Below are 14,326 nucleotides of genomic sequence, written 5' to 3'. Positions count from 1 at the left end.
GCTAGAAATTTTTTAACTTCCGAAAATTTTGTTTGCAACTAAAAATAGCAGACAGAAAATATTTAAAATTTTCAGTGCCTGTCAATCAAAAAATAGATTAATCCAGAAATAGGAAAACTGAAAATTCAGAAACGTCAAAATTTGAAAAATTAAAAGATCGTAAAATTGAAAAATGGAGAAATCCAAACATCAAAAAATCAAAAAAATAAAATTCGAAAATTTAAAAAATTGGAAAATTGAAAAATAGAAGAAAAATTGAAGAATCCAAAAACTGAAAATTTGATAAACCGAAAAGTCGAAAATTCGCAAACTTTAAAAATCGAGAAATTGAAAAAGCAAAAACTGAAAGATCGAAACTTTGGGAAGTCGAGAAATGGGAAAATCAAAAAAACAGATTAATCAAGAAATCGGAAAACTCAAAATTCAGAAACATCAAAATTTTAAAAATTAAAAAATATATGGGATAATTCAAAAATCGAAAAACCGAAAAGTAAAAAATCGAAAAACCGACAAATCGAAAAATCGATATATCGAAAAATCAAAAGATCAAGAAATTGAGGAGTCGAAAAGTCGAAAAATCTAAAAACTGAGAAACCGAAATCGGCCAAAATCGAAAAATCGAAAATCTAAAAATTCGGAAAATTGAAAAATTAAAATATAGAATTGGAAACTCGAGCGATCAAAAAATCTAGAACTCGAAAATTCGAAATACTAAAAAATCCCAAAACTCAAATATCGAAATATTGAAAAATAGAAGAAAAATTGAAGAATCGAAAAACTGAAAAGTCACAAAATTGAACGAAATATCCAAAAATTGAAAAATTGAGAAACCGAAAATTCAAAAAAAAGCGAAGTCGCAAAATCGCAAACTTAAAAAATCGAAAAATTGAAGAAGTGAAGAACTGAAAGATCGGAACTTTGGGAAGTCGAGAAATGGGAAAATCAAAAAATAGATTAATCGAGAAATCGGAAAACTGAAAATTCAGATACGTCACAATTTGAAAAATTAAAAAATATTGTACAATTGAAAAATCGAAAAATCTAAAATTTAAAACGTTGAAAAATCGAAAAATCTAAAATTTAAAACATTGAAAAATTAAAAGATCGTAAAATTGAAAAATAGAGAAATCCAAACATCAAATAATCGAAATTCGAAAATCTAAAATTTAAAAATCGAAAAACTGAAAATCAACAAATAGAGAAATCGAAACTCGAAAATTTAAAAAAATTTGAAAATTGAAAAATAGAAGAAAAATCGAAGAATCCAAAAACTGAAAAATCAGGAAATTAAAGGAAATATCCAAAAATTAGGAAATTAAAAAATTGAAAAATCAAAAACCTGAAAAATCGAAAAATTGAAGAACTGAAATATCGAAACTTTGGGAAGTCGAGAAAGGGGAAAATTAAAAAATAGATTAAACGAGAAATCTGAAAACTGAAACTTCAGAAACGTCAAAATTTGAAAATTTAAAAAATGTTGTAGAATTGAAAAATCGAAAAATCGAAAATTTAAAACATCGAAAATTTAAAATATCCTAAAACTGAAAAATGGAGAAATCCAAACATCAAAAAATCAAAAAAATAAATTCGAAAATCTAAAATTTAAAAATCGAAACTCGAAAATTTAAAAATTGGAAAACTGGAAAATAGAAGAAAAATGTAAGAATCCAAAAACTAAAAAATCAGAAAATTGAACTAAATATCCAAAAATTAGGAAATTAAAAACTGAAAAAACAAAAACCTGAAAAATCGAAAAATTGAAGAACTGAAATATCGAAACTTTGGAAAGTCGAGAAAGGGGAAAATCAAAAAATAGATTAATCGAGAAATCTGAAAACTGAAAATTCAGAAACGCAAAATTTGAAAAATTAAAAAATATTGAAGAATTGAAAATCGAAAAATTGAAAATATAAAGCATTGAAGAATTAAAATATCGTAAAATTGAAAAATGGAGAAAGCCTAACATCAAAAAATCAAAAAAAGAAAAATTGGAAATTCTAAAATTTGATAATTGAAACATCGAAAAATTGAAAATGTGAAATACAGAAGAACCGAAAACTCGATAAATCGAAAAACCTAAAATTGTAAAAACTGAAAAGTTAAAATATCGAAAAGTTGAAAAATTGAAAAATCCTAAGTTTAAAAAACGAAAAATTGAAAATCCCAAAAGCAAAAAGCCGAGAAATCGAAAAATCCAGAACTCGAAACATCGAGAAGTCGAAATACTAAAAAATCCCAAACCTCAGATATCGAAAAACTAAAAATAGGAGAAAAATTGAAGAACCCAAAAACTGAAAAATCACAAAATTGAACGAAATATCCAAAAATTGGGAAATTAAAAAATTGAAGAACTAAAGAACTGAATGATCGAAACTTTGGCAAGTTGAGAAATGGGAAAATAAAAAAATAGATTAAATGAGAAATCGTCAAAATTTGAAAAATTAAGAAATATTGAAGAACTGAAAAATCGAAAATTTAAAACATTGAAAAATTAAAATACCGTAAAATTGAAAAATGGGGAAATCTAAACATCAAAAATTTAAAAACTGAGATAACGAGAAATCGAAAAATCAAAAGCTCGAGAAATCGAGGAGTCGAAGAGTCGAGAAATCGAAAAATCGAAAATTTACAAATTCGGAATATTGACAAATTAAAATATAGAAGAACTGAAAACTCGAGTAATTGAAAAATCTGGAATTTTAAAAATACAAATTAAAATATCGAAAAGTTGAAAAATTGATAGTTCGAAACTATAAAACAGTCGAAAAAGCTTAAAAAAACGAAAAACTAAAGATCCAAAAAATTAAAATCTAAAAATACAGAAGTCGAAAAATCGAAGAATCTAATTATTGAAAAATCCCAAAACTGAAAGAAATATCCAAAAATTGAGAAATTAAACAATTGGAAAATTGAGAAATCGAAAAACCAATAAAGCAAAGTCGAAAAATCGAAGAATTGAAGAACTAAAAAAAATTGGAAAACAAAAATACTAATAAAATAAATATAAAGTGAAAAATCAAAAAATAGAGAAATCTAAAAATCCAAAAATTCGAAAATCTAAAACTGAAAAATCGACAAATCGAGAAATCCAAAGTTGAAAATTTAAAAAATTGGAAAATTGAAAAATTGGATAATTCAAAAATCGAAAAAGCGAAAAGTAAAAAATCGAGAAATTGAGGAGTCGAAAAGTCGAAAAGTGGAGAAATCGAAAAATTGAGAAACCGAAATACGCCAAAAATTTAAAATTTCGGAAAATTGAAAAATTAAAATATAGAATTCGAAACTCGAGCAATCGAAAAATTTAGAACTCGAAAATTCGAGAAATCGACATACTAAAAAAGCCCAAAACTCAAACTATCGAAAAATTAAAATAGGAGAAAAATTGAAGAATCGAAAAACAGAAAAATCACAAAATTGAACGAAATATCCAAAAATTGAGAAATCAAAAAATTACAATAGTCGTATGTAGAACCCCCATTCATATAAAAACAATGTTTAAGTGAAATTTTAGTGTTTGTTCCTTACATGTGAAATAAACACTTACAAAAAGCCGAATAACTGTTTAAATAGCGTAAAGTTTTATGCTTTCTAAGAAATGGATACCATTAACTTGGTCATTGCTGCTGAAAACTGAAAGTATCGGCAACAATGTTTATATTTCTGGCATATTTTTTAACCTTTAATTTAATAAAATATAACCTAACGAAAAAAGTTCAGGTAATTTTTATTCTTCTGCATCGAATACCAACAAACTCACTAGATTTTCATGGCCAACCCTACTATATAAAGATCGTGAACGGATAATAGTACTAAGCAATTATGTCTAAAAATCACACACATATTTTCTATTTTTTTTATGTCTAATCTGGAATGATCTACTCCAGTCACTTGATTAGTTAATTAGAAAAAAGTCAACATCAAACGGTTATTCCGTCATTTTGACTTTTTTTGACAAGTTTACAACTTTAGTTTTACCCATTATTTTCATATTATTTACTTACAATGTACTTATATCTTCTATTAATTGCGTTATCTCTCGACTTTCCATTAGTCAGTTCAGTCCATCGCGTCAGTGACAATTTACGTAAAAAACTCGACGCCGAAGAACAAAACGCCATATGCTGCATGAACAACTTAAAATGCTGTAAACGACAAGAACAATCCACCACTTTCGAAGTGAAATCCGTCATCACCGACTGTCCTAATCTCAAGTGCACAAACTGGTCAAAATCGCACCAAATCGTAGTCCACAATAACAAACCAGTAACCGAAAAACTGACCGAATGTAACCAGAAATTGCTCCTCACCATTAAAATAAACAACGAAGGCCTGCCGAGCGATAAAAGCCAGTATGTCATCATTGACCACATCACTGATGCCACGACTCTAAAAAAAGTAAGAATTTTGAACCCCTACGCCGTGAGAATTCGCCAAGATCCTGTTCTTCAAGTGTACGGTTTGAAGTTCGAGCGAGCTGTAAATTCAGAAGCCAAGTGCGTCACTAACGTTTTTACTTTTTTGGTTTTAAAACAAAATTGTTGCAGAGAGACCGTCTACAACAAATATAACCGAAACTACCGCGGTTGCGACACCGGAAACGAGAATCCCACGTGTGGTGTTGTTCAAAATGAAGGCAAAATTGTGCCTTACAGTACCGGATTTTGCTGTTCGTGCGATCCTGAAAAAAATCGGCTTAGAGAAGAGCACGCAAACGAAGGTCAATGGACCTTGGATGCTGGTGTACCTGAGTATCATAAAAATCATCCCGGAGAAAATGATTATGAACATTATAAACATTATGGATTTACAGGACGAGACGGTAAAATGGTTTATGGACGGAGTCAAAAGCGTGCCGACAAAAGTGTGAATTACCAACAATTTACTGAGTTAAAGGATGGTAAATAGCAGTAATTTTTTTGGACAACAAACTTGAGGTTTATAGAGGGGTGGAAAGAGCAACGACACCCCAATTCGGGGCCGCGATGTCAAAATAATTGTGATATTAAGGCGATCAAACACTAAACTGTTTTAATTATGAAAAGGACTTTGGGCTTAAGTACAGTGGTGTAACTTTTTCAGTTTACAAACTTAGGGTAGGTACAACCGGAGTAAAAACAAATAGATATTTTTCTATTTATTTAAGAATGATGTGTACTATTCGTTCCGTGTCATTCTGCTTCTATTCGTGTTCAAATTTGATTTTTATATATTAAAATTTCATAGTAAAATCTAAGACAAAACTTGAAGTGAATTCTAAAATATGATGCAGCAAATTGCAGAAAAATGAAAATTCAGGAAAAAATGAACTTACAACGAAATTTAAATAATAAAAATCTCATTTTAACACTAGTGGATGCGGAATCATAAGAGATTTCCCAAATTCACCAACCGACTTTTGAGTTGAATATTCAAATTTTTAAAATTTAATTTTTTTACCACAACATATTTTAAAATGTACTTAAAATTTTACCATAATTTTTTAGTAGTAGTAAAGTAATTGCATTCGTGTCTTTAAATTAAAAAATTGTTCGAAGATTATTTCGACAGAATTTCCCTCTTTTTCGATCATTTTATGGTTCACGTTTTCAATTTTTCGGTTTTTCAGTGTTTTGATTGTATTTTTTTTCCAATGTGAAATTTTTCAGTTTTTGTATTTTTCAATTTTTCGGTTTTCAGTATTTCGGTTTTTCAACTTTTAGATTTTTTAAATTTTCGTTTTTCAATTTTTAATTTTTCACTTTCTCGATTTTTCAATATTTCGTTCCTTCAATTTTTTTTGCAATTTTTCTAGTTTTGACTTTAAATATGCAACAAAAATTATATATTTTTTTAGATGTTCCACATTTTCAATTTAATAATTTTAGAATAACACCATTTTTCAATTAATTTTAAAACTTTAACATTTATTTCTTTTCCAATTTTGAATTTCTCGGTATTAATTTTTCAATTTTTCGATTTCACAATTTTTGGAATTTCCAATTTTTCAATTCGATGCGTTTTTCATCTTCACAATTTTTCAATTAATTTTTTTTTCAATTTTTTAGTTTCTTGATTTTTAGTTTTTCAGTGATTCAATTTTTAGATTCTTCAGTTCTCCGATTGGATTCTTGGATTTTCCACTTTTTCGATTCTTCAATTTATTCCGCTTTGTAGTTTTTCGCTTTCTAATTTTTCGATTCAAAAAATGGATAAATGTCAAAATTGGAACTCAAGAATTTGAAAAGTTAAATTGAAAAATCGAAAGACTAAAAATTGAGAAACTCAAAAATCGAAAAAGTGCAAAATCGAAAAAACGAAATATTGTAAAGTCGAAATATTGAAATTGGAGGAACCAAAAATTGCAAAATTGAATAATTTAAAAATTGGAAAATCGAACAATTGAAAAGTCGAAGATTGAAAATTTGAAAAATTGAATACAGGAAATATGATAAAATCGAAAGCAACGTTGAAAAACAAAGGAAATGAATTTCGGTTTAAAATTTCCCGAGTTTTCAATTTTTGTTCTCTAATGTTTCATTTCTTCAATTTTTCGGTTAAGTTTTTCCGTTTTCAACTTTTAGATTTTTCAATTATTCTTTTTTCAATTTTAGATTTTCCAGTTTCTCGATTTTTTATTTTTTCGTTTCCTCAATTTTTTGCATTTTTTCTAATCTGACTTTAAATATGCAATAAAAATTAGATATTTTTTAAAATTTGCCCATTTTCAATTTTATAATTTTATAATTTTTCCATTTTTCAATTAATGGATTTTAAAACTTTTACATTTATTAAATTTTTCAGTTTTTCAATTCATTAATTTTATTCAATTTTCTTGTTTCTTTATTATTAGTTCCTTCAGTTCTTCGATTTGCAATTTTTCGATTTTCCACTTTTCTGATTTTGCAATTTTTTTCAGTTTTTGGACTTTTCAATTTTTGAGCGTTGTAGTTTTTCGCTTTTTCAACTTTTCGAATCAAAAAATGGAAAAATTGCAAAATTGTGAAATTGTAATATCAAAAATAAAAAAAGAAAATATGCATATAAAATGAAAATAGTGAAAAATGTCAAAATTGGAAATCAAGAACTTAAAAAATTAAAGAAATGTAAAATTGAAAAATCGAAAGACTAAAAATTGAGAAACTCAAAAGTCGAAAAAGTGCAAAATCGAAAAAACGAAATATTGTAAAGTCAATTCAATTCAATTTTAGATTTTTCAGTTTTTCGATACTTCAATCTTTTGCAATTTTTCAAATTTTAACTTTAAATATGCAATAAAAATTCAATATTTTTTTATATTTTCCACATTTTCAATTTTATAATGTTAGAATTTTTCCATTTTTCAATGACTGGATTTTAAAACTTTTACATTTATTCAATATTCCGATTTTTAGATTCATTAATGTTTTTCAGTTTTCTAGTTTCTTGATTTTTAGTTTCTTCGGTTCTTTAGTTTGCAGTTTTTGGATTTTTCACTTTTTCTATTTTGCAGTGTTTTCAGTGTTTAGATTTTTCAATTTTTCCACTTTGTAGTTTTTCGCCTTAATTTTTCGATTTTACAACTTTTCGAAACAAAATATGAAAAAATTGCAAAATTGTGAAATTGAAAAATCAAAAATAAAAACAGAAAATATGTATACAAAATGAAAACATTGAAAAATGTCAAACTTGGAAATCAAGAACTTGAAAAATTAAAGAAATGAAAAATTGAAAAATCGAAAGACTAAAAATTGTGAAATTCAAAAATCGAAAAAACGAAATATTGTAAAGTTGAAATATTGAAAATTGAAGAAAACAAAAATTGGAGAAAACCAAAAGAGCAACTGAAAAATCTATGATTAAAAATTTGAAAAATTGAATAAACGAAAATTATAAAATCCAAAGAAACGTTGAAAAATAAAGGAACTAAATTTTGATTTAAAATTTCTCCAGTTTTCGATGTTTCGATTCTTTAATGTTTCATTTCTTGAATTTTTTGGTTTTTGAATGTTCAGATTTTATAATTTTTCTTTCTTCGAATGTGAAAATTTTCAATTTTTGGAGTTTTCAATTTTTTAGTTTTTCAACCTTTAGATATTTTAATTTCTCGTTTTTCAATTTTAGATTTTTTAGTTTCCCGATTTTTCAGTTTTTCGTTTCGTCAACTTTTTTGCAATTTTTATAATTTTGACTTTAAATATGCAATAAAGATTATATATTTTTGAAAATTTTCCACATTTTCAATTTTATAATTTTACAATTTTTCCATTTTTCAGTTACTGGATTTTAAAACTTTGACATTTATTCGATTTTCCAATTTTTCGATTTTTCAATGTTACAGTTATGCGATTTTACAATTTTGACAACTATATTATAATTTTCGATTTTACAGTTTTTGGGTTTTCCAAATTGTCGATTCGATTCGTTTTTTCTTCTTTCCAATTTTTCGGTTGATTATTTTTTTAATTTTTTAGTTTCTTGATTTTTACTTTTTCAGTTATTCAATTTTTATTTTCTTCAGTTATTCGATTTGCGGTTTTTGGATTTTCCACTTTTTCGATTTTTCAACTTTTCGAATAAAAAAAATGGAAAAATTGCAAAATAGTGATCTTGAAAAATCAAAAATAAGAAAAGAAATGTATAAATTGAAAACAATGAAAAATGTCAAAATTAGAAATCAAGAAATTGAAAAATTAAAGTAATGAAAAATTGAAAGACTAAAAATTGAGAAAGTCAAAAATCGAAAAAGTTCAAAATCGAAAGAACGAAAAATTGTAAATTCGAAATACTTATTGAAAATTGAAGAAATCAAAACTCGGAGAAACCCCAAAATTGCAAAATTGAATCATTTAAAAATAGGAAAATCGAGCAATTAAAAATCAAAGATTCAAAATTTGAAAGGTTGAATAAACGAAATATTATAAACTTGGAAGCAACGTTGAAAAATAACGAATAACAAAAAATTGTTTTGTAAAAATGAGAAAATGAGAATTAAAGAATCGGGAAAATGAAAAATAAAAATCAAAAACTTGAAAAACTGAGGAAAGAAAAAATTGAAAAATCGAAAATTAAAAATTGGCAAGTCAAGAAATTGACAAAATTAAAGTTGAAAAAACAAAACCGTGAAATATGGAAAAAATAAAGAAAAAATGAAAAAGTGAGATTTCAAAAAATTGCACAATGGAAGGAAAAGAAAAACCGAAAAATTGTGACATCAAAAAATTGGTCAAAGATATACAGACTTTTTGAAAAAGCGTCATTCTTGATTTAATCAATATAATATTTTCCCTCATTTATTATTTTTTTTAATCACTTTGTACAAGTAAAGTCATAATACTTATTTTGCATATTTCAGAGTTGATTTATTCGGTAAAATTTTCAGATGACGTCATCAATTTTTTGGAAAGGGATAAACCACACGTAAAGGAGTACTTTATTTTATCAAATTAAAATAATATTTAATTTACTAATGTAAATTTTGGAAATGACGTCATCCTATTGTTAATGGGGGGTTTATCCATCCGAGTCTTTGCTTGAGATTAAAAATTTTTACCTTAAAGTCAAAGATCGTTGTCGATTTTAAAATTTTTAATGATAAAAAAAATCTCGCATGTTGAAAATTTCAATGCACCTTTTGTGTAAGTAACAAAGACTTTTTTTTGTAAATTTTTAAAAACATACATTGATAAAAAACCAAGAAACGCAACTCTAAAATTATGAAAATTCAAGAAATAATTCGAATTTTAACACGAATATAAGCGGAAAGACAAACTTTGTGATATTTTGTATAAAATTCATATATCAACTTCTTCAGAAATTGATAGATTTTTGACTGACGACACCTCCGCGAGTTTTGCTGTATGAAATACAACTAATGAATAAAAATGTGTGTACCAGTAAGTCCAGCCACTCTACTAGAATTTTATAAAAATGCGTAAAACCATTCGTGAAATAGACATACTTTGCTCTTTGAAACAGCTTGTTTAGTCCAGGTACCAGATTAGACGGAAATGTCTTTTAGGCCCGTAACAATACAATTATGACTACAACAAAGACATAAATAAACGTCAGAGACGGCTTTGAGTTTTGCCGCCCGTCAAGTGCACCAAGTAGGCCGAAAGGGTTTGTTCATTCCGACGCAGTTACTCACGTTTACAGAAAACCGGACCGACTTTCTATAATTTTCACATAAACGTTTAATTTTTTTTTTACAATCAAGTTTTTTTTTTTTTAGGAAAATTTCGGCAGCGTCGTGGTGGTCAAAGCTGCGACGACGTCGATTTAGATAGCCTCCCTGAATCTTTCCACGAAAGCACCCACTGCCTCACCTTCGCCAACCTCTGGTACTCCGTCTATCAAGTAACCAAACCCAAAATCGTCCACCGTCTCCGCATCCAGATCTTCCAAAAATACGAAGACTGCCACGGGAACACCCACTGGATGGATTTAACTTTGGGAAAAGTCATAGAACTAGGCACCCAGAAACTCTCCTTCGTCGACAAAGACTTCGTCGCAAGGTACTGCGCGGAAGAAATAGACATGAACGACGCAGCTCTAGATTACAGAAGCTTGAAGCTGTTAATCCCCGAACGAAGAGTGGTAGATCCTGACCAGTTCATGCTTCTACCCAGAAAAATGATGTCTGACGATGGCAAAACTTGCGACACTGTGGGTGTGGGGTACGAAGCTTTCAACAAACAAAAAAAGAGGTGCGCGTTACCACAAGGATCGTGTCTAGGAAATCAGCCGAAGCAGCTTGAAGAAGGTGACATCCAAGCGGAACGAGAAGGAAGACCTGGAAACTATTTTTTGAAGTTCTTTGGTACTTTGGCTGAAGATCCTGTAGGGTACAACTCCACAGGACAAATCCAGTACATCAAACTAGTATATATGAAAAGGCACGTCAGTAACTTATTTTTCGAACTGAACGCTGACTTGGTGACTTTATTGAAACCGAATGCTTACGCAACAATCACTGAGATCTACACAGATGCCACAAATCCAGAAAAAACACGAATAATAGTGAAAGTGACGAACTCGGGACTTCTGTATGGTGTTTTCTATGTGCGGATGAGTGGATGTCCTTTGGATGTTCCAGCAACTTTCAACAACATCGCTTCCAAATCAGTACTTATACCAGCACAGCACCAACACATCTTCAATCTCTACATTGAGTATTTTCTTCCGGTCAGAGATCTGTATTGTACCATCCATGTCCACAATATCAATCAAGAAATGTTAGCGGTTCGTGAAATCAGGATTCATAGGTACGACCGTTGTATATGTATTTGGCACTGCGAATGCGTTTGCTACGTCGCAGATGCAGGTCTGAAGTGCTACCCCATGAGTTTGAACAGCTACCATGCCGCTGGGTTTCAAGGTGGTTTCCCAGAAGCAACCCATCTAGTTGAGTCGTCGTACCTAGATGAACTCCTAGCGATGTTCTTCCACATGTTCATTTTCTTAATTCTGACACTATTGATAATGGGTTTGATTAAAGCTCTTTTGGGGTTGTGTTCAAAAGAGATTGGTCTGTGGGGTCTGGATACTATTCTGGGTACTGAAAAACCAGACGTGATATGCGATAACAAAGATTGTGAGTACCGGAACGATGTTGGAATTTCTGTAGCTGGACAGTTTTGCTTGAATGTGATGTTCTTCTTCTTGTATCCTTTGGCGTTGTTCAACCTCTGTATTAGAAAGTTTTGCTTTTCGGCTTATACTTTGGAAGACGATGAGTGTAGTTGTGAGGAAAGATGGATTAATTATGAGGGTGAAGATGATCTCTGTCCTGGTAAGAGTTCCAAGAGTTCGGGGGGAGGGGAGGAGCATGGAAGTAGTAATTTTTCGATGAAGTATACCACGAGTGAAGATAAATCAGTGGGGGAAAATGAGTCTGTCAGCGGGTTAGCCAAGTAAGGGGGATAGAAGAAATACTTTTATTGTATTTTTTAAATAGATAGATGATTTACTGTGTAGATTTTTACCTTCTGGGTTTAAGCTAAAGAAGTTTACGTTTCCGTTTCCGTCTGTCTGTCTGTCTGCCTGTCTGGCTGTCTGGTGTCTGTATCTATTTTTATTAGACAAGTAATCTCCGAAATTACTGGACCGATTGTTGCCATTTTTTGTATGTATATTAGAAATATCATGTAGATGGTTAAACGTTAACTAAAATTTGGCTAATCATTCCCACCACCATTGGGATGATGTCTCCAAAATTTACAATAAAAAGTCTTTTTTAATTTTACAGAATAAGATACGTCTGGACTTGTGGGTGAGAATCCGTGTCCAATTTTCACCCTAGACATCTAGAGATTTTGGAAAAAATTCAAAAGTGAATAACAATATTTTGCAATATAATTTTGCAAAACCGATTGCTCTGAAATCTTGTAAATATTTTAAGGTTATCATAGTCTTGGCAAATCGTTAATCAAAATTAATTTGTTTAGACCCCTCCAATGAATTGATGACGTCATCTCAAAATTTTGCCGATTAAATCCTATCCAAAATGTGATAAGTTTATACTTGTGATTTATCGTTGCATTAAAAGTTTGTAATTTCTTGTACAGGGTGACTCACAAAAATTAATGAATGAGTCCATTTAATTTTTTGATTAAATCGGGAACGGCTCATTCCATTTTCCAAAAAATTGCGTCAATTTTTGTATGTATATTAGAAAGATCGTGTAGATGGTAAAACTCTAATCAAAATTTGTCTGATGAAAACCGTCTTACCATTTTGCACAATGATAATTTTAGAAATTACAGAAATTCTAAAATTCTAACCGAATTTGTGGAAAGATTCCAAATGTTGTGAAAATCCCAAATATTCTAATCCTTTTAAGCATTTTAAGGCTTTCAAAGATGCCAAAAACTCTAAGGACTGCAAGGATTTTAGAAATTTAAAAAAATTTAAAAAATGCTAGAGAAGCCTTCAATTTAAAAATTCTGAAGACATTTCAGGAATTTAGAAAATTCTCAAGATTCTACAGATTCCAAATAACTAAAAATTGGAAAGATGATGAAACTCTTAAAGATCTGAAAATATTTAAAATTCTAGAAATACTGAAGTACAGTATAACCTCGATAATCCGAATTAATTGGGGAAACATGTGTTCGGATTAGCGATTTGTTCAGATCAGCGAATTTCCCAAAAAGCTGAAAGGGAATTGAACAACAACTTCATACACTGCTGAAAACAAATTTCAAGAAATAAACCTTAATTTTATTAAACATAAATAAAGTATTCTTAACCAACAATGGATAATAGATAGGTACATTCGAAAAAAAAAAATACTCTGTGACCATAACAACGCTATATTTTTGGAATCAACACGTCGGGATCTATATTCGTGAATTTAATCAGAATTTTTAGATGACTTATTCAAAAATGAAATTTCCCATTATATATTCGTATTATCTCCCTGATGCAAATTTCGACCCATTCTCATTGATTTTCGAAATTTAACAAAATACTTCCATGAAAATTTTGGGCCACAGAAGTCACTTCTGGCTTCATTTCTTCGATAACTTAAACCGTTTTTCCAGAATCGTCCATTGAAGTATCGCAATTTTCAAAAATTTCAAAAAATCGGAATTTCATATCGAATTTTCCGAAAAATTGCTCTGTTACCATAAACATGCTATATTTTTGGAATCAGCACGTCGAGATATATATATATTTCTGAATTTTTTCTGAATTTTTAGGCAACTTTTTCAAAAATGAAATTTCACACTGCGGTAGTACTTGCCAAATAAACTACCCTCTAAGAAAATAAAAGGCGGGTGGGCCAAGCTAGTATTTACCAAAATAAAACTCATTTCGACAAATGACCTACTCTTTGAAGAAAAGGTACTAGCCCCGCCCACCCACCCTTTATTTTCTTAGAAGAGTAGGTCATCTGCCAAAATCAATCTTATCTTGGCAAGTATGAGACTGATTTTTGCAAATGACATATTCTCTAAGAAAATAAGGGTGGGTGGACGGGGCTAGTACTTGTCAAGATAAGACTGATTTTGGCAGATGACTCAGTCTTCTAAGAAAATAAAGGGTGGGTGGGCGGGGCTAGTACTTGTCAAGATGAGACTGATTTTGGCAAATCACATATCCTCTAAGAAAATAAGGGTGGTTGGGCGGGGCTAGTACTTGTCAAGATGAGACTGATTTTGGCAAATCACATATCCTCTAAGAAAATAAGGGTGGGTGGGCGGGGCTAGTACTTGTTAAAATAAGACTGATTTTGCCAGATGACCCACTCTTCTAAGAAAATAATGGGTGGGTGGGCGGGGCTAGTATCTAGCAAATTTCGACCCATTTTCGACGATTTTCGAAATTTAACAAAATACTTTTTCTTGTAGATTTCGGGCTACAG

At 29.6% G+C, this 14,326-nt stretch overlaps 1 protein-coding gene across 1 annotated transcript; it reads left to right on the top strand.

Annotated features, from left to right (window-relative positions):
• Nucleotides 1-3,969: 3,969 nt before the first annotated feature.
• LOC135124076 (uncharacterized) lies at nt 3,970-11,933 on the top strand. The gene is made up of 3 exons (XM_064048940.1): nt 3,970-4,493; nt 4,545-4,897; nt 10,190-11,933. Exons 1-3 carry the CDS (start codon nt 4,003-4,005, stop codon nt 11,872-11,874), a joined length of 2,529 nt encoding a protein of 842 aa, XP_063905010.1. The 5' UTR covers nt 3,970-4,002; the 3' UTR covers nt 11,875-11,933.
• Nucleotides 11,934-14,326: the final 2,393 nt, after the last annotated feature.

This window comes from Zophobas morio, unplaced genomic scaffold (assembly GCF_036711695.1).
Source record: "Zophobas morio isolate AGI-343-1 ecotype UQ-CSIRO unplaced genomic scaffold, CSIRO_AGI_Zmor_V1 ptg000007l, whole genome shotgun sequence".
NCBI lineage: Eukaryota > Metazoa > Arthropoda > Insecta > Coleoptera > Tenebrionidae > Zophobas > Zophobas morio.
The sequence above is the reverse complement of the archived record's forward strand: the minus strand, read 5'-3'. Positions and strand labels throughout refer to the sequence as shown.

Bases quoted from the DNA above. Each gene is read 5' to 3' on its own strand.
- LOC135124076 (XM_064048940.1), top strand. From the start codon at position 4,003: ATGTACTTATATCTTCTATTAATTGCGTTATCTCTCGACTTTCCATTA. The intron at 4,494-4,544 runs GTGCGTCACTAA...AAATTGTTGCAG, and splicing joins GCTGTAAATTCAGAAGCCAA to AGAGACCGTCTACAACAAAT. The intron at 4,898-10,189 runs GTAAATAGCAGT...TTTTTTTTTTAG, and splicing joins ATTTACTGAGTTAAAGGATG to GAAAATTTCGGCAGCGTCGT.